The sequence below is a fragment of the Chroicocephalus ridibundus genome, chromosome 2, assembly GCF_963924245.1.
Source record: "Chroicocephalus ridibundus chromosome 2, bChrRid1.1, whole genome shotgun sequence".
In the NCBI taxonomy this organism is placed as follows: domain Eukaryota; kingdom Metazoa; phylum Chordata; class Aves; order Charadriiformes; family Laridae; genus Chroicocephalus; species Chroicocephalus ridibundus.
Genome location: NC_086285.1, coordinates 47,448,789 through 47,468,091, shown reverse-complemented (window position 1 = coordinate 47,468,091; position 19,303 = coordinate 47,448,789). Strand labels below are relative to the sequence as shown.

The 19,303-nt window shown below is 38.5% G+C and overlaps 1 protein-coding gene across 4 annotated transcripts in view; it reads right to left on the bottom strand.

Annotated features, from left to right (window-relative positions):
* NEK11 (NIMA related kinase 11) overlaps nucleotides 1-19,303 on the bottom strand; it is a 104,031-nt gene that overhangs the window by 32,701 nt on the left and 52,027 nt on the right. For all 4 annotated transcript variants that reach the window (XM_063325299.1, XM_063325300.1, XM_063325301.1 and 1 more), the window contains 2 exons: nucleotides 17,685-17,778; nucleotides 16,684-16,822 (listed from right to left, as the gene is read on the bottom strand). In XM_063325299.1, coding sequence (XP_063181369.1) covers nucleotides 16,684-16,822; nucleotides 17,685-17,778 — 233 coding nt within the window. The remainder of the gene's footprint in view (nucleotides 1-16,683; nucleotides 16,823-17,684; nucleotides 17,779-19,303) is intronic.

Genomic DNA, 19,303 nt, shown 5'->3' with positions numbered 1-19,303 from the left:
AATATCTTAAATTAAATTAAAACAATATGAAATTACAAATGTTTAATAGTTATTTTACTTGTTTCACGTGGATCAAAAAACCAAAAAGATTTAAATAAGGGAATACAATTAAAATCCATTAAAAGACATTGGAGTTTGGGCAGGAGGAATAATTCTAGTCTTTAAAGCCTAAGAAAGAGAACTGAGGAAATAAGTGAAAACGTATTTATCTGCAGCACAAGTGGTTGAAGCTCTCCTGGTGAGATATGATCTCTACTATCTACTGTCTCCAAAGTATGTTAAAAAATACTTCCTTTTTCTATAAACTTGATTTACCTCCAAAATGCTGACACATTTTCACTCAGGTTTCTCTATTTTAAGATATTTATGGAAGCTTCTTAACAGCACCATGCTCCACTGCCACAATTTCTAATCCTTCCTGTTTCTATTTTTCACTTTACTTAATTTGAAAAAAATAAAAAGAAAAAAAAAGAAAAAAGAAAAACAGAGGATAAATACGTGGGCTTCCAGGAGACGAACCCCCCCAACCCAAAACCTTTTTCTCACAAAAGGAAGCATTTTACTGTGTTTAATTGTTTGATTTCTACAAAGTGCCATTTGTCTGAAAAGCTAACACTTCATCTTAAAAAAAAAATCTTAAATATCATTCCTTTTTAGCATGGGAAGAACACTACTAAATCAAGATACATCTCCTTTTCGAGACAGAGTAAATGTTAATTTTTCCTTCTTGCAGAGAGGCTGTCATTCCTGTGATTAGTAAAATTTTATTAGGTTCACCTGCAATCTATCTATGTCTACATACGCATTCAAATACATATGAATCAGACTATTTATTATGTTATAATGCAAACATTGGATGACACTAGTGTTTTCTGAGTTGTTTTCTCCTCCCACACTCTTCATTTGTTTACTGTTGTACTAAAAAATGCAATCCTCTCCTTCCCAACCAAACAAGGTATCAAAATCAGTCTTCTGACACATGAATGTAATTTCCAAATGGCTGCTCTGGCTACAGTAAAGCTCTATACCTTGCAAGTAACCTGTGACCAGCCAGAGCTGCTGATGCCCCCAAACTATGCAGAGGAGCTGGCACTGGCCGTACCTTACTACCACACCAGCTTTAACAACCTTGTCAGAATTGCTCACTTTGCCATTTGAGAAATTGTTCTGACAGTTGTTCATAGATGGCCAGTTAATCCAAGCTCAGTAATACAATTTTAAATACTAGTTCAGACCCTAGAGATGTTCCAGGGTACAGATGTTTACTGGCCTTGATTCAGAAGCTCTTCCAAGTGACACTTCTGAAAGAATACTTAAAGGGTGGATGTCAGGAGGATGGGGCCAGGCTCTTTTCAGTGGTGCCCAGTGACAGGACAAGAGGTAACAGGCACAAACTTGAGCATGGGAAGCTCCATCTAAACATGAGGAGGAACTTCTTTACCTTGAGGGTGGCAGAGCACTGGAACAGGCTGCCCAGAGAGGTGGTGGAGTCTCCATTTCTGGAGACATTCAAAACCCACCTGGACGCGTTCCTGTGTAACCTGCTGTAGGTGACCCTGCTCTGGCAGGGGGTTGGACTAGATGATCTCCAGAGGTCCCTTCCAACCCCTACCATTCTGTGATTCCGTGATCCAGTGGGTGGGAATTTGGGATTTAGCTACTACAAGTCTTTAAAACTTCTTAGTTTTATGACAAGCACCTTTAAAGAAGGCACTTTCAACATATTCTTATTAGGCTGTCTGGTTCCATATAACAGTTCCTTGAGTCCTACTAAGTAGAGTCAACTCCCAGGCATCCATAAGCTACAGATGCAGAATTAATCTGAGTACAGAACAACTTACTTAGTTGAGATTCAGGATCAGCCTAATTTCAAGAACACATAAGCTGGCTTTAGCATAGCTGATACCATAAATCAACACGACGAGCTGTACCTCGGAAAAGAAAGGTGATGGTCACATCCGATATGAAGGTTTCTAACACTGTGCCAGCTGGTAGAACACGCAGCCTGATGGCTGCAATGCCACTGTAGTATAGCTGTCCCTCAGATGCCCATTCTCCCTCTCATACAGCATACTTATATGCTCCTTATGGAGCAGAAAGGAAGGCCTCTACTGCTGCTTCTGCCCCCTCATGCCCCCCAGTCTGTCAGCTGCTCTCTGAAAATACATTACGTTTTACCTAGCTGTGCATATTGCACTAAAGCCAGTCACGGTATCTTTTATTTGCTTACAAAGCACTTTGTTCAGAACAAACTCAGCTATTGCTTGTGTATTGCTAGGCGGCTTAGTATAACATTGAGACGCTTGATATTTGCTATTAGATATTCAAGGGAAAATGAGCTCTGAATAATAACATTCCTCATTAGGTTTCTTTCTATACATTACCATGACACTAATAGTGGAAGGAAGGGTAAAAATCCATTATTTAAAAAAAATCATAAAAGCATGGTTATTTCCCAAGAAGACAAACTATACAGAAAACAAAGGAATGTGATACTTGTAATATTTTGCTTAAATCCACCAAGAGCTTGTTTCAGGTAGCATGGTAACTTGGCAACAACAGTTTTCTCCAAAGAGATGAAAATACTTTGATAAATATCTTTAATTTTCTCTTGCCTTGAAGTCATAATTGGTGCATTGACGCAGCTTTGTCACATTCCGGTGCATGCAGAAGACAATAAGTAAGGCCCCTTTTATTTAAAAAAGGGAGAAAAAAGAAAAAGAAAACAGAATTGTATAACATATGTTCATTTTCACCACTTACATTCACAGTTACAAAGTCACACTTGGCTCTTAAGGACTATGATACTTTTTTAATCCCAAGGCTTCATCATATCTCTGGAAGACGGCAGATTTTCTCAGCTGTCCCTTTCCCATTTTAAGGAAAAGCCTGCTATGATTCCACGTAGCTACACTCCTCGGTTTGCGCAGTGCCACAGACAGCAAAGTGAGGAGCAAATCACTCGACTGCTCCGACAAACGTATACTGTCATGAGATATAATGCACTCTTAACATTACGGTGACATGAACCAAGACGCTAAAAAACAGTGCTACCACACACTGCCACAGGGAGCTGGAAAAAAATTAAGAGGAGGGGCCAGGACACAGACACTTGCGCTTCTCCCCTTGCAAGGCTTTGTACACGAGCCATGCTGGGGACCGAGGCAAGAGCAGAGACAAGCGTTCCTTCACGGTTTTGCTTCTGCATTGCGCTGGGCTGCAGGACGGCCCGCTGGCAGCACTTCATCAATAACACAAAGGTGTCCGTGGTCCTTTTTCTGTCTTTCATCAGCAAATTTCGGTTTTATCCCATCTGAGCAGGAGTTACCTACGGAATCAAGGATCACAGCGGCCCCCAAGCTGGGCAGGGGGCTGGAGCCCCTGGGTGCAAGGAGGGGCTGGGAGAGCGGGGTCTGTTCCACCCTAAGAAGGGAAGGTAAAGGGGTAACTTTATTTCTGTCTGCGACTATCTGCACAGAGGATAAAAGTAAGGTGGAGCGAGACTCTCCTCAGAGATGACAGGGATAGGACACGAGGAAACAAACACCAGCTGGAACATCAAGACATTAGGAAAAAATTTTACAATGAGAGTTATGAAGTACTGGAACAGGGCTTAAAGAAGCTGTAGAATCTCAATCGTTGGAGGCGTTCAAGACTTGAGCAGATACAGCCCTGTGCAATCTTATCTGATCAGACCTGCTTCGAGCAAGGGATTAGACTAGACCGCCAGAGGTCCATTCCAACCTAAATTATTTTATGATTCTGTGGTTACCTGGTGCTCCACAAACAAACTGTTTAGAATTACCCCAGATGTATTTGTGTGTGTGTATGTATTTAACATACATACTCACAAGCTAAGCAGAAACTTGCAACGTATACACATTCTCATAAATCACGGGCAAAAGGAGCTGGTGCCCAGGGCTGGCCAGCACTCTTCAGAACAGCGCATCAGTTGTCACAGAGGAAGAAAACAGAACAGGATTTCTCCCTTCAAGGGTGAAAACAGAAAGAGCTGAAGCACTGTCACTAGGAAAGAGGTTTGAAACACAGAGATACGTTTCTCTGAGCTACGTAATCCTGAATGAGAAATTCTACTGCAAAGGAGAGCACAGGCTCTGTGCCCCTTCTGCAGTTCGGGGCAATACTCACACGATTAAGAAAAATAAGATAGCTCCATTATTATAATTTAAGCTCATTCAGATTGGTTTGGGTTTATTTTTCCCAATGCACGACAAAAAATTTCAACTTAAAAAGTTTCCATCAAAGAGAATCACCTCCTTTGGTCAGCGATAGACGAGATACGCATTACTAAGCTCTGAAGCTTCATTGTTCAGAAAGCCAGTGGAAGCTTTTGTCCAGCCCTTCTAAACTAGGCTGAAAAAGACTCTTGGAAAATGCCTTGTTTAAGAAATGAACCAAGGGATGTAATGGGACTTTTGTGCCCTTGAAAGTCTTGTACAATCCTTTTGGCTAAGCACAAAAGGACTATGAAGTCATTAATAGAATTACCTTCTGACATGGCCATGTACAACATAGGCATAAAATAAAACGGGTTGTTCGAAATGAGAACCAGAAATACAACCAAAGTTAAGCATTAACATTTTATAGTTCTCCTTTTAGCATTTTAGAAAGAAAAAAAAGCTTCAATTCACTTGTGGGCTTCACTGAATGATGATTTATCTATTGTGAAACATCTAGGAAAAATAGAGATAAAGAGGATGTAAATCAGAGTAACATTATGGGGATCTTCCATCACTTGATATTAGAAATGAAGTAGTTAGTTCAAAATGTTTTTCCAAGGAAAAATTACTTTTTTAAACCAAAATTAAAATTCCAAGAAAAATGTTTTATTTGAAGGACACCGTTCTTTTCCCCAAACCTTTCACCTCCTTGTATTTTATCAGTATGTAAAGAGGTAAAGCATGAGAGAATGGGAGGAGTTGCTAACAACAATGAACAGCAGGAAGGAACACTTTCATCACTTTTTTTTCCCTAATTTTCTGAGTGGTTAGTTGTTGGGGTTTTTTTCCGCTGATTTTCTAATTGTCATGTACACAGAAATGGGAGCGCTGGTAGGCAGCGATAACGAAGGTGCCATGCTGCCTTTCAAGCACAATTTAAAGTTCAGCAAATCTAAAAATCTTCCAAATACTCGGAAATCCTTTTAGGATTCCTTTTAGGATCACCCATGGGTGAATGAAGAGAAAGAATAATATAGCGATGAAGTCAATAACAGGGAGCACTTAGTGAGTCATGGAAGCCATTTCCTTTATGCACAAAGAGGCCCTGTTATTGTAAAGGTTGCCCTATTATTTGCACAGTTTCCAACAGGAGCAGAGTAAGAGCTGTAAATTAAAGGAAAAATGACCACGAAGCTACCTTATGACATCAATTTAAAACTACCTTAGTCCTTGAGTTATTTAAAACTTTTTTGATCAGTCAAAGCATACTTTCAAATAAAACCTCGGTTTTCCTGATGAATCTGGCAAAGACTGCCTGATACTTTCCCTTTCAGTCTCACAAGAGTGTTGGGTAGGAGAGTCCACATGTTAACACGAAAAGCTGACCCTTAAGACAGTCACTTCCTTCTCCCCAAGATTCAGTTCAAGAATTCCATTTTTAAGACATAAATTGGGGATATTTTCACAACCAGAAGTTACTAAAAGAGTAGAAGCAAATGTGAACAGTTCAGATCCAAACCTGGTGTAAGCAGTTGTGTGCATGAGAATCTGGATGTAGCAAAGATGTAAAATACATTTAATTTAGGCATAAGCAGTAATATATGTTGAACAAGTACAAAACCAAGTAAATGATTGCAACCACGAAAATCTAGGAAAAAAGCATTGAGACCTTAAACACCTAAATGAAATTAACTAACTGGTTAAAGTCAATGTATTGACTAGATCGCAGGGGCACACTTTGCTCCGTGGAGCAGATAAAATAGCAGGACAACGTAAACCAAGATCTTCATTGCTGTCACCTTCTCATTTCCTACAGCTAGTTGTCTGACCGCCACATGGACTGAAAGCTAAACTGGTAGAAACTGCAAACTAATTCAGTATTTGCAGGTACTTTCTGAGCAAATTCTCCCTCACGTGGAATTGCCTCCAGCTTCTTATGCCACCGTATAATTTGGCCCAGCTCCCCAGAAATGTTGTTTAGTTTGGTAAGTGAGCCAGAAAACTGTGACTGGGGGGTGGACTGGGATTCCTTATCAAATGATTTTCAACACCATCCTGTTCACAGATGCTTTGTTTGCAAGTAAATGCCTGGTGTGTTTTTATTTACATCAGTTTAACCTTGAGTCTAAAGTGCCGTGTAAAGTTACATTGCCCTGTAAGTAGGACAACTTGAAATAAAAACCGGTATCTTTCTAAGGAAGGCTTAAAACTTTGATATTATCTGAAAATATCTGTTATAGAATCTAGTATTGTGGTTTAACGCCAGTCAGCAGCTAGGACCATGAAGCCACTCGCTCAGTTCTCCGCCTTTCCCCCCAGAAGGATAGGGAGAAGAGGGAGAAAAGGAGGGAAAGGAAAGGAAAAACACCTTGTAGTGGAGATAAAGACAGTTTAATAGAACAATAACAGGAAAAGGAAAAAAACAATAATCACGATAAAAGAATATACAAGATAAAATAATACAACACGAGTCTCTCTCACCACCTGGTGATCTGGTTGCCCGAGCAGTGGTTGCGGATTCCTGCCCCCTGGCCAACCCTCACTTATATACCAAGCACAAGGTCTATGGTACGGAATATTCCATTGGCCATTTCATTGCTCTGTCTATGCTCCTTCTCAGCTTCTATGAGAAGCTGAAAGAAAGTCCTTGAATAGTATAAACTTCAGCTAGCAACAACTAAACCGATTTGCATTATTGACATTTTTTTAAAATTTAATCTGAAACACAACAACCACTAGAAACAAAATTAACTCTACCCCAGCTGAAGCCAGGACAAGTATATAGTATTTTTCGTACATATACAGTCTTCGTGCATTTGCTTCTAATTGCTTCCTAAATTCATCCAGTGTTTTGTAAACATTTTTCAACATAATGCTTTGGAAGGAGTGAAGGCACTTCCCATGTAGGTTTTAAAAATATTTGGCCAGAATCATTTTAACTGTAGTCATTGACCAAGGTGAATTTTGAGGTAGGCTCTATTTATCAATGCCAAAGTAAATCAGTATGAAAATTAAATCAGAAAAAAAGTAGACGCTACAGAGTAACATAATTTGCTCTCTCCCCACACTTTCAAATTGTTTGGATTTTTTTTTTTACATAACTGCTGTTTAAAGACTTCATTCCGCAAGCTTCCCTCTGGGAAGCTGTAAGAGCAAGACTTCTTGTAAGAAGTAAGCTGTGAATTTTTGTGAAGCTATGAAAAGATTTAAGTAGCTAGGCATACTGAACAGTACATAGCTTTGGAAAAGGTTTCCTGAGGAGGTTATGAGTAGAGTTCAATTCCTGATGGCCCTCAAATAAGCTAAAGCATTTGAGTAAAAACTTGAAGATAATGCAAAATGCATAGAAACCTCTACATAGAGGTTTCTAAATTACTGTAAACACAAGATTCAGAAATATAATAACATTCCCAAGAATATCTCTTTAATTCTATGGTTGCCCTCACAGAAGAACGGTTTAAATGGAGAGCTATAACCAAAGCAAAAAATCAGCTCTCCAAAGGCAATATTTCTAGGGAAAAACTCCTTAAATGAAAAGAGTAATGCTTCAGTCAATTAAAAAGAAAAAAAAAAAAAGCATTGATTCATTTGCCTCTTTGTGGCTAAAACTTGCAAACTTTGTTAAACCTTGCTTTTGCTAGACTAAATCAGATTTACTATTCCTTTAATTGAATCTGGGACAAGGTGGGATCTCAGTGTGAAACCAAGCAATGAAAACATGAGACAGATAAGCAGGTCAGAGGGGCACGCTCCCAGCATGTCTACGTCCTCAAACCCTGCGAGAGTCACAGGAGCTTTGTCACCCCATGTGCCAAGGACAAGCAAAGGACCGGTAACAGCAAATGCCAGAACTAAACAGGCAAATTTCTCTCAGCAAGTATCCCATGGTATCATTTCAGAAAGTAGTAAGTCAGGGAATACGCCTTCAGATCCTGGAAGCAGGGTAACCACATGGAAGAGGAGACCAATGGGTAACCCACAGTAGAAGTCACTGCAACACTATCTTAATTGAGACAAGTCTTTTTGGTTACAAAGGATACTATAACAATAACACTGCAGAAAGGTGCTTAGTGCCACTTATTATAAATATTATTGTGTTCTATTTTGGCTTGCCAAACTGAAAAACAAAACAAGACATGATTTCCCTAAAAGTCTTTGAGCGGTGTGATTGCCTGTATGTTCATATTTTGGAGTGTTACTCAGTTACCCAATCCATATGCGTAAGTACCATTTTATAGGCACTAAACAAAACATGCATCTGCAGAGATGCTTAAAGATGTGCTCAGAAATAACCTTTCAAGACTTGAAAAAATACCTTGAAAATCCTTCAACAAAGCTTGTAAAAATAACAGAGTAGAAAAAAACCCACAATATTTTATAAGTGAACATTTCCTATTTGAGAGCCAACTGAACTTTGCCCACTTGAAATTCAAAGCAATATATCCATAACTCACAATTAGCAATGGAAATCTAGAAATAACATATGCAATTACTGTAATGTACTTACCTATTTTGGAATTGTAATGAAATCGGGGGGTTGTCAGATGTAGTGTATTGCAACATATTAAGTTAAGTAATTTAACATGTTATAATTTTTGCAGTAAACAGAAATAAAAAGGAATATAATGCAGATCAGAGAGATCATATAATATATCCCTTTAATTTCTATGCCTTTAACTTTTTAATTTAAATACCACAACTAGCTAGCTTAAGCTATTTTTCTCCTTTAACTTGACCCCTTCCCACACACAAACATGTCTATTAAGAGCAGAGTAGTAGTTTATGGAGACCTGGGGCTCTTACAGAAATGGATGTGAACGTGGGTGATGTCTAGTAATGTCCTAGCAATCCAAAAATGCAAGATACAATATTTTATTAGTGGCCCTTACATCCATTTTCCTGCATTTTCTTTTTCATTCCAGGCACTTAAGTGCTGCAATGAGGACAAGCCCTTAGAAATATGGACACATTTGCATATATAATTTCTTGAATACTTTAAAAAAAAAAAAAAACACCAAACCAAAATCTTTCCCACTCTTGTTTACCGTGTTTCATCAGCTGTGAAATTGATATGAGTATAAAGCGGCACTTTTAGCCCGGAATGCCAGTGCATGGCTTTAAGTTTTCACGCCTGTTAGACTTCGGCTTGTTGAATTTAACACTCCTTATGACTCCTGTAAAAAGTATGGGGTTTTGGTAATGGAGATAGCTTTCCACCCAACTTCTTTCAGCTGTAAAAACTGATTCAAATCAGAGGGATCAAAGATGATGGTGAGGAAATGGTAGTTTTTGTTACATCTGTAATTGCACTGAGGTATCTGGAAGCACTTTTAGATACAGTTTATGATTTTGTAGCCAATTTGAAGGCAAGTTCTACTGCAGAAATTGAATCAGAAGCCTTGAACACTTAGCTATTACAGTTGTATAACCAGATTATCCCTTGCTCTTCATGCTTTTTTCAACTGCAAAGACTGAGCTTCTCTACCTACAGGATTTTCTATGTAGTAAACAAGAGAAACTTCAGATATTCAACACTAATTTCCCACATGGGTAAGTACAACATGTGCTCTGATAAAGATTTCTCTGGATTCTTTACAATTAAGTCCCCATAACTAGTGTTTCCTATTTATTAAATACCTCTGCAAACATTGATACAGTCAACGGGAATCAAGTTGTACACAGTGTTGAGAATTATGCTGTAAAATTTAGCTTCATTAGAAGACACTGTAACCAAAGCAGAAGGACTCGCACTCAAATAATTAATGTGATGTAGTGACAGAGCTACAATTTTCCATCCTACCTAGCCCAGTGTGTAGTAGCCCACACAGAAAAGCCACGGTGGTCTGCCAGTACTACAAAATCCATGGAAAAGATGACCCTTAGCATCCTAAACTTCTCTCAATATCCAGTTCTCTGAAAAAACGGGCATCTGCTCTTCTGTTTACTTATTTTACAATCAGAAAATTAGTCTACGAACTCAATAAAGTTAATTAGTAGATGAAGATTAACTATATTCATATATTAGAAAGTAATTAATTACTTACATGATGGTTCCAGTAGTTTTTTAGAAGGAGGCCACATCATTGAACAGTAAACATCTGATGAAGCTGCCTAGCTGGAACAGCCACGTTCTAGGTGGCACAGGAAGGCACTGACCATATTCATTCATAATATCAAGGCTAGGTGTAGCTCATGGATACTTTTAGGTTTTGGTCAATAATTTTTGCTAACGGTTTAGAAAATAAGTAATTTCATTCCAGCTGCACTTATTATCATTCATGGAAATGAGCAATTAAGTACAGACAGTTCTTATTTACAGCAAATTTTTTTCCTATTGATAAACTGACCTCTAGTTGCCAGCCCTACATTATAATTTGCCTCACTATTATTTTCACAAAACCACCATTGAAAGCTAAGTACATGCACTGAAAATACAGTGTTCTCCAGAAAAATGTACATTGGCTTATCTACCCGAGCCCAAATGGAGAGAATTTCTATAAAGAAATGGGTCAAGAGGCGGGGGGAGCAGGAGGCGGGGGCAGAAGTGATGTTACGCAATTCATTGCAAGGTGGCTTTTCTTTTTGATGATAATTAGAGGGGATGAATGACTTATTTCCTAGGTAATTATCTGCAAAAATAGGAAATAGAGACACAGGTTTACCCTGACACGTTTTGCATTGCCCATTCCTGCTTCATTGCCATGATTTGCAAAATACGCTTTTTAATGCTCATAAATAATTAATCAATAAAATGACCTGAAGAAATGTAGCAGCAAAGAAAAAATCCAAATCAAAATACAAAGGGAATTTAGTTATTAATCATTTGCGATTTTACACTGCGCCCTGAAAATAAATTAAGTGTACAGATACACATATATATATTTTCGACACACAAATATTTATATTTAACACCAACAGTGTCTCAGTGTCTCTGAGTACTATCGCAATATGAAACTTATTTCAGCTCTTTTGTCTCTTCCTTGTACTTGGAGAAACTGGAGATGGAAAAGACAGGAAGCAAAACTGTTCCCAATAGTACAATATATTCCTAACTGCTCTGTCCACCCTAGTTTTAAATTATTTGTATGATGACAGTTCGATAAATTCCTGGACACATAAGATGGAGACATAAACATTTTTCAATGAATATTAAACAGAACTATAAAATTCCTTTCCATACATATCTCATTATCAAAATATAAATTATTTTAAGTTTTGTTTACAATTAACAAATTAAAAAACTTAATGCAGATTAAAACTATTTCATAAAATAGTTACGAATTAGTAAAGCTATTTTCCATTGTTTTATGTTTAGAAAGGTTTACATTTCCAAGGAACGTGTTAGCGGTCTAATTAGCTGAAACAATACAGTAAGAGTGTATATTATTCTAATGATACACTCAACATACCACTTCAGCCATTTACTTTATATAGTTAATAATAATTATTAAAGCAATTTTTCTAGCTGACTCTTTCTTAGCAACTCTGTTGCCTGTCTTTTTACAAATAAAGGGAACATTTTTTACTCCAGATTGTATGAGTAAAGATGCAAAACTGTTAAGAAACTTATTATAATAACTTAAGAGAAATAGAAATTTAAAGCATGTTTTTAAACCTTCACCATTGCAAGGAATGTTACCTACCCATCTGCCATGACTCCCTGAAGATCTGCAATGTGGAGAAAAGTAATAGCCAAACCAAAAGAATACTTTGCTGTAGCACGCACGCAAAAATGCAGCTAAATCACGGAACTGGAGAGACGAAGTCCCAGAACATGAAGATTTACAGAGATATTCCTTAAAACCCCCGTGTGCCTGCCTGCTTATCCTGCTGCCACTGCACACCAAGAGGATGTCCCATGCTTGTGAGATTATGAGTTCTCCTAACCATCTAGGCTGATGTTTTAGGAAAAGACACTTGACTTGATTTCCCTGCAAGCTCATTTATGTCTGCAGAGCAGCTCTTCAAATGCTTCTCACTGCCGCAAGCTTGCTGACCATGAGGAGGGTGGGAAGGGTGCAGAAACAACGTGCTGCTGGGCAACCAAGAGCAGCAGTGCACAGCTGGCCAGGGAGAGGGCTGCTCTGCTGGGGTTGGCATGCACAGCACTGCTTTCCAGAAGCTAAGATGGGAGCGCATCACCAATACAAAGCAGGACCAGAATAGTACAACATATGCTCGGTGACCCTGAGAACTGGAATGACAGGGAAAATTCAAAGAACAGAGTCATGAGTTTAAGCATTAAAACCCAAATAATCTATTGTAAATTGGGAGAAAATTGTTTGGAAGCATCTTAAGGAAGGAATAAGGAAGGAAGGTTCAGGTGTGCTAAAAGTGACCAGTGTTAAAATGTATGAATAAAACAGTATTATATAGAGGTATTACACAGGAGGATATTACTGCTGCCTATAAAAATATGAGGAGAATAAGCAAAGGAAGGAAAAGAACTACTTAAGCTGCAAGGCAATAAGGCAGTGCATCTTAAAGATGTCGGCATGAAACAGCCAGAAGTAAATCTACGCCAGAAATAAGAAGGTACACAAGCACTGCAATATTTTAGCCCAGGAACAGCTTTCTATGTAGAGAAGCAGGAGGAACTTTCTAGAGTGTATAAAATAGGTCAAATTCTTTAGGAAAGGGGCAGTGCAAGTAGATGCCTATGGTAGCCACAGTCTGGACTCGGTTGTCAAATTGATGTTTGTACTCTTTCCATGGAACAGAAGCAAATGCCGGGAAAGTGGTGGGATTGGAGGACAGGGCTTTCTCTCTAGCAGAGCACCAACAGGAGCCAAGATAACATCTCTGTAACATGTGTGTTTAATGTACAGCTTCCTCTCTGTCTCATTAAAACAAAAATAGCATAGTTTGTTATTCACGTAATTTTTCAGGGCTGCCCACTCCCAGGTTAAAATTGGACCCCTTTCTTCTTGAGCTTAAGTAATTTAAGCACAAAAGAATTTCAAAGTGATTTCTGTCTGCAACAGCTCATGTTTCTTCGATCTCCCCCCCTCCCCACGTCCTTTATTTTCTGCTGAGGCATGGAGGATGCTGCAGAACATGTGCCCAGAATCTCAGAAGTGCAGAGGGTGAAAGGCGCCAGCATGCCAAGGTGCACCAGCCATCGCAAGCTGGTCTGGCTTAGCAAGTGACATCTGAACAGTCGTGTTTAAAAAACCCTGTCTCAATCAGTCCCACAGGACTCAGCAGCATTCCTAGTCTCTTTGAGAGAAGAATAAATCTGCACAGTATTGCTGGATGGCACAGTAAGGAACATGATGTTGAAAAACTAACTTAATTTTGTTTTTAAAATATAGCATTTACATTGCCTGCAGCATTTCTCTGTAGGAAGAACAATGAGATTATTTCTTTAAGTTTCTGAAGAACTTCTTGTGCCTACTATGAACAATCTGAACGAACCTTTTCTGTAACAGAATCATAGAATCATTTAGGTTGGAAAAGACCCTTGGGATCATCAAGTCCAACCATCAGCCCCACTCTACAAAGTTCTCCCCCTACACCATATCCCTTAACACCACACCTGAACAACTCTTAAACACATCCAGGGATGGTGACTCCACCACCTCCCTGGGCAGCCTATTCCAGTGTCTGACCGCTCTTTCTGTGAATAATTTTTTCCTAATGTCCAGTCTAAACCTACCCTGCTGCAGCTTGAAGCCATTCCCTCTTGTTCTAACACTAATTACCTGTGAGAAGAGACCAGCACCAACCTCTCTAAAATGTCCTTTTGTAGACAAACAAAGTGGTTGTAGAAAGTGATGAGGTCTCCCCTCAGCCTCCTCTTCCTCGAACTAAACAGTCCCAGCTCCTTCAATCGCTCCTCATAAGATTTATTCTCCAGGCCCTTCACCAGCTTCGTTGCCCTCCTCTGCACTCGCTCCAGCACCTCAATATCTCTCTCATATTGAGGTGCCCAGAACTGGACACAATATTCAAGGTACTGAATATTGTGCTGAGTACAGGGGGACAATCACCTCCCTACTTCTGCTGGTCACACTATTTCTAATACAAGCCAGGATGCCATTGGCTTTCTATAGACTGACTTCATCTCAACATCAGAAGCACAAGGTCCTCTCATATCTCTTTCATATTCCAAAAAATAAAACCTGCTTGAAGGCTAACAAGTTGGTCAGTTATTTGTGATTTCAGACAGCTCTCTTAAATGTCTCTCAAGTGCACAGGGCTGCTAATTAGAATAAAAAATGTTCAGAAGACCATTGCTGATTACATAAAACAAACAGGGAGAGAAGCTTAAACGTCCCAGGGAAATCTGCAGCAGTTAAATGTTTTTGACATTGCTGAAACTCCTCCACTCTAAAGTCCAAAACCCCAAACTGTCATAGTCATTTTCGTTTATTTAACTACACTGCCTTGTTTTTCCCAACTTCCAGTAAGTATAGCTACCACTGCTAAAATTGGATCAAGATGTCACGGTTTTTAAACCTACTTACTAAACTAAACCTTGAGCTTTGTATTTGACACCATCCCCAATGACATACAAGTGTGTTTCATAACGCTTTAGATGATAATTTTCAGTGAAAGCCAAGTGTAAGGTGTTTCATTCTCTATGCCTCTCCCTAAACCTTTAAAAGCCTGGTCTTCCAATTCTCCAAGCCTTGATCTTCTCTTTTGTTCATGTTGCAACTTTTCAAGGACTGTAGGATATAAGCAAAAGATAGTTTGAACTTTCCTCCCTACCTGTTGCGATTGGGGTACTATCCCTACCTGTTCCCCACCAGCTTTTCCCATTCCCAAGAGGATTTTTTAGGTCCACCCTGAAGTAATTTAAAGGCTGCTGCTGAGCCTCCTCGGTGTTCATGAACAGTCTCCCACCTCTTCCCCTCTTCCTCAAGATTAGTTCTAACTAGGGATCTTGTTAGTCTGGTTTTCATAGTCTAACTTTTTCTGCTAACCTAGTACGGATTAGCAAGGTTTATTAACATGTAAGACAACTTTATAAAGTCATTTCATAGCCTTGCTTCTTGCTTTTTTGTTTTTCTATTGTATAGCCCACTGATCAAGAATAAAATTCTTCTGAAAATCAGTAGCTGGAGTTGTTTTTACATTTTCAAATACAAAGGTGCCATTAATAACTTAATAATTAGACATGTAGGACACGCATGGTTGCACTGAAATGTTTTAAGAAAAGAAGAGCATGAATACTGAATAGAGTAAGTAACAGCTTTGACATCAGCTTCAGGAATAACAAGGTATTCACAAAGCAAAGAAAAAAACATGTAATTTCTCTTGCCTATCCATAACTCCTTTTTCCCATAAACCCACCACTTCAATGTCAGAGACTCCGGCAAAAGCAATTAAACATGCATTCAGTTTTGTACAATGCATTGACCCAACTTTTGCATCACAGATATAAATGCATCTAATTTCTGTCATTATAGTTTCACAGCTCAATGGTCTCCAAAGGCAGAAACATCAGTTTCTTTCCTTTCATGCATGTTGTTCTGTTTCTATTTAGGTATCTTTGTATGCTTCCCCCAGTACATCTCCCACCCACATTGACTGCTTTCTCTCGGTCCTCTGTTTGCAAGATTCTCCCCCCTCCCCCCAGGATGTATTTCTAGCAGCTGGGTTCTCTCCTACACAGATCATCCCTCCTTATACTGTGAAATTGCAAGCCAACCACGTAGACGTAAATGAGGCTACATTGAAAGAAAAAAAGCCATTTGCTATTAAAAAACCCCACCTCCACCACAAACCCACTGATTTTGATGCCTTCCTTTTAATGGCGTATACCTTCACAGATACACAAACCAACACCAAAAGGCAGAGCTATTAGAGAGAAGTAGCTTTCATAAGTAAAAGTATATTAATGCACACTTGCAAGATTCTGATTAAAAATCTTCCACCATAATAGTGCTTACACAATGATTCTTAAATACGAGTATGACACTACGCCAGAACACTGTAGAAACAAAACATATAAATGTGCTCTTAGAAATATTTTTCTCATTAAGCACATTTCCACAGTCTGACCCTTTTCATCTATCTACAGAAAGTACACGTTATATCGTACTAAAGTACTATAGTACTATATAGTAGCTAAGTATTTGAAGACTGTATAAATAAGCACAGTTTAAAGACTTTCCATCTGCTTCTCTCATTGTTATAGATAAAGAAAAATGCATCAAACTGTACCAAAGATTTCGTACGTGTAAAGTTAAATCTATTTCCTTCTAACTAAGCACCTCATTTGGAGAAAGTGCGTTCACCTCTGTCACTGCTCACAGGTCACTTGGACTCTGGGAACACAGACCTCCTGCCATGTAACCTTGCTGTACGTCTGCTGTACATACACCCACGTAGATTATCTTCCCTCTCTCTTTGCAAATTTTTTGACTGCTTTACAAGTCTGACTGCTTTTTATACCGCAGTTTCCCCACCACAAATTAACTGCAAGGGACAAAATCAAACCTTGCTTTGTTTCTACGAAGTTCCACTTCAACACCAAATTTTGAATTCTTACCATGGTCTGTAAGTTCAGACATGCAGAGCTGACTTGACGCCTCATTTCCACTTGGTTCGTCATGTCCTATGGACACATAGGTGCATGTAATGACTGGCTGAGAATGAATTAGAGGTTTTGAAGTCTGCTCGTCAGATTCCTTAGTCGAACAAAGCAGCATGAAGAGAAACAAGTACAGTTAGAGCTTTCAGCAGGATCACAATACAACGGTTGCCCTGATCTACACAACTGCTGGGACTTGTATTAGGCAAACACTAAAAAAAAAAATCCTAACTTTTTTGTAAATGATCAGTAGTGACTCAGCCATAAGCAGAGACAGATTTAACGTATTTTTATCCAGACACAATGGGAAATAGAAAGTAGACTGCGTGTGAAAGAAAAGGTAGAAGACAAAGCACTAACCAAAAGCTCGTTATTTCTTTGATGTTTTCACTGACTATTTCCAAACTGACATTGTTCTCTCTATGATGACATGTAGTGCTAGAATTGACCAGGCCTACCTTCTGCTGCAGATAACTTAAAAGAAAAGGACAGCTTACACTGGGAGTCATTCCAAGACATCATTCTTACTAAAAAGCCAGTTGAAATGCTAATATTCTTAACTAATCAAATGAAAAGAACCCACAGCCACGCCAAATTAGAGTGTTTAAAGGATTACAATTCTAAACTCATTTAAAATGAATGCATTTTGAACTCTAATGTCATGCAGACTGTCAGCAAGTATATTTCAGAGAGCAGATTTAGATTTAAGGGTGACTTAATAAAAGAAAATTGTGCAATGAATAGAGAGTTTGTCAAACCGTATCTGTATAACTGCATGCGCTTTCTCTCATCACAGATCCACAGGTTCAGCTAAGAGTCTAGACTTTGGTGCACTTCCAAATTATCAATCTTAGAACAGGACTATGCCTCTAATGCTAATGAAAGCATGTAGGAAACAGAAAAGTGTTGTATGTTGAATGCGCAAAAATGAGGCCTCTGACACAACAGCCCATACGTACGTGTAGGACATTGACATTCAGCTGCTGAAAATTACGGGACCTGAATTCTTGCATTCTTTTGATATTTTCTTGGTATTTTTCTTCTGCCAGCTGTCTGTAAATACAGAATATTTGTATTTAGGATGCAATATGAGGGATTACACAAAGGGCTCTTCTAGAAATAGACGTGGAAAAGCAAATTCCATAATCAGGCTCCCACAATGCCAAATGTTCATGGCATCTACCTAAGTGGGGTTAGTTTTAGTGAACTCACAAACGGATTTCAGGCCTTATTTACCAACACGATTATATTTTTTTCTTTCACAACTTGCATAACATAATTGAGAAACAGTAAATTATTAGTCCCGGTCTTTTTTGTTTCTTCCAAAGATCTTAAATACTTTGGACTTCATTCCACCAGGTAGACCAGGGACCTTCCAGCTGAAGATAGGCACGCGACACTTGCGCACTATGAACATTTCACCTGGGGGAGAGTTGGAAACTCTGTTTTTCTGTACGAGACTACTTAAGCCAGTTGCTACGTTAAGCAGCTCTTATAGTCTCCATTACTACATTCCCTTCCTGTCCACCTCTAGATTTGCACTGCTGAAAGCAGATCTCCAGTTTGAGAAGGTACTGGTTTTGCACTGGTTTCTAGTACTTTCAACAAGAGTGAGCTGGCAATAACCCAGAGCTGAATGTAGATCCATTTTAAAGATTCGTGACTGAGAACAAGATTTGAAGATGAATATGTTGCTTTTATATTACAAAATAAATATATTTAATTTTGTTGCTGGGGAAAAAATCTAGAAATTTAAATAGAAAACACTAAAGTACAAGAAAGTAAAGAAAATTAAAAGCAAACTAGAACTATCCTGCAATGTGTATTATTTCCTAATCTCCATCCATTTTAAGCAGTGAGAGAGACAGACTTCCTATTTATAAATTTAATGTAAGTACAAAAATTTTATTGAAAAGACCAGCCAGAAGAGGTGTTAAATTTATACAGTGGTTTCAATTCAAGGAATTTTTTTTTAAATGAGAATAAATTTAGATACCATCTCCAGTATCAAATGCAATGGTAAGCATCAGACAGACATACATGCTGATCAGATATATTTTCCAAAAAGAGATGAAGGCCTTTAGGTTTTTTTGTTTGTAGCTTTTGATTACGGGCATCACAAGTTGGCACAAGTAATGCCAGGATGTGATTTTACTGAGCATTTTCACTCAAATGCAATTACTGTTGATTTGCACGTATATGTAGCTGCAGAATGGCTGAGGCCATAAATACAGACTTCATGTCACCTCGCAATATTTTTCTGCATTAGGACATCACTGCCTTACTGAATTGCTAACTTGCTTTGACATGACAGGGTTAAAATGCTGATTCTTATGTTCAAAAATAATTATTTCCTCTATTACCCTCTATAAGTAACTGAGTAAACATTTGTTAATTTACTTTGCACTTTGCAAAATGTTTTTGAAGAAAACATTAAAAATGAATCAAAAATGAACATGGTGCTTTTCTGATCTTCATTCATACCAAATAAAATGCTGACTATTTTTAGGTGGGAAAAACTCAAGTGTGTGATCAAAACAATATATTCTTCTTTTTATTTAAAAAAAGAACCCATGCA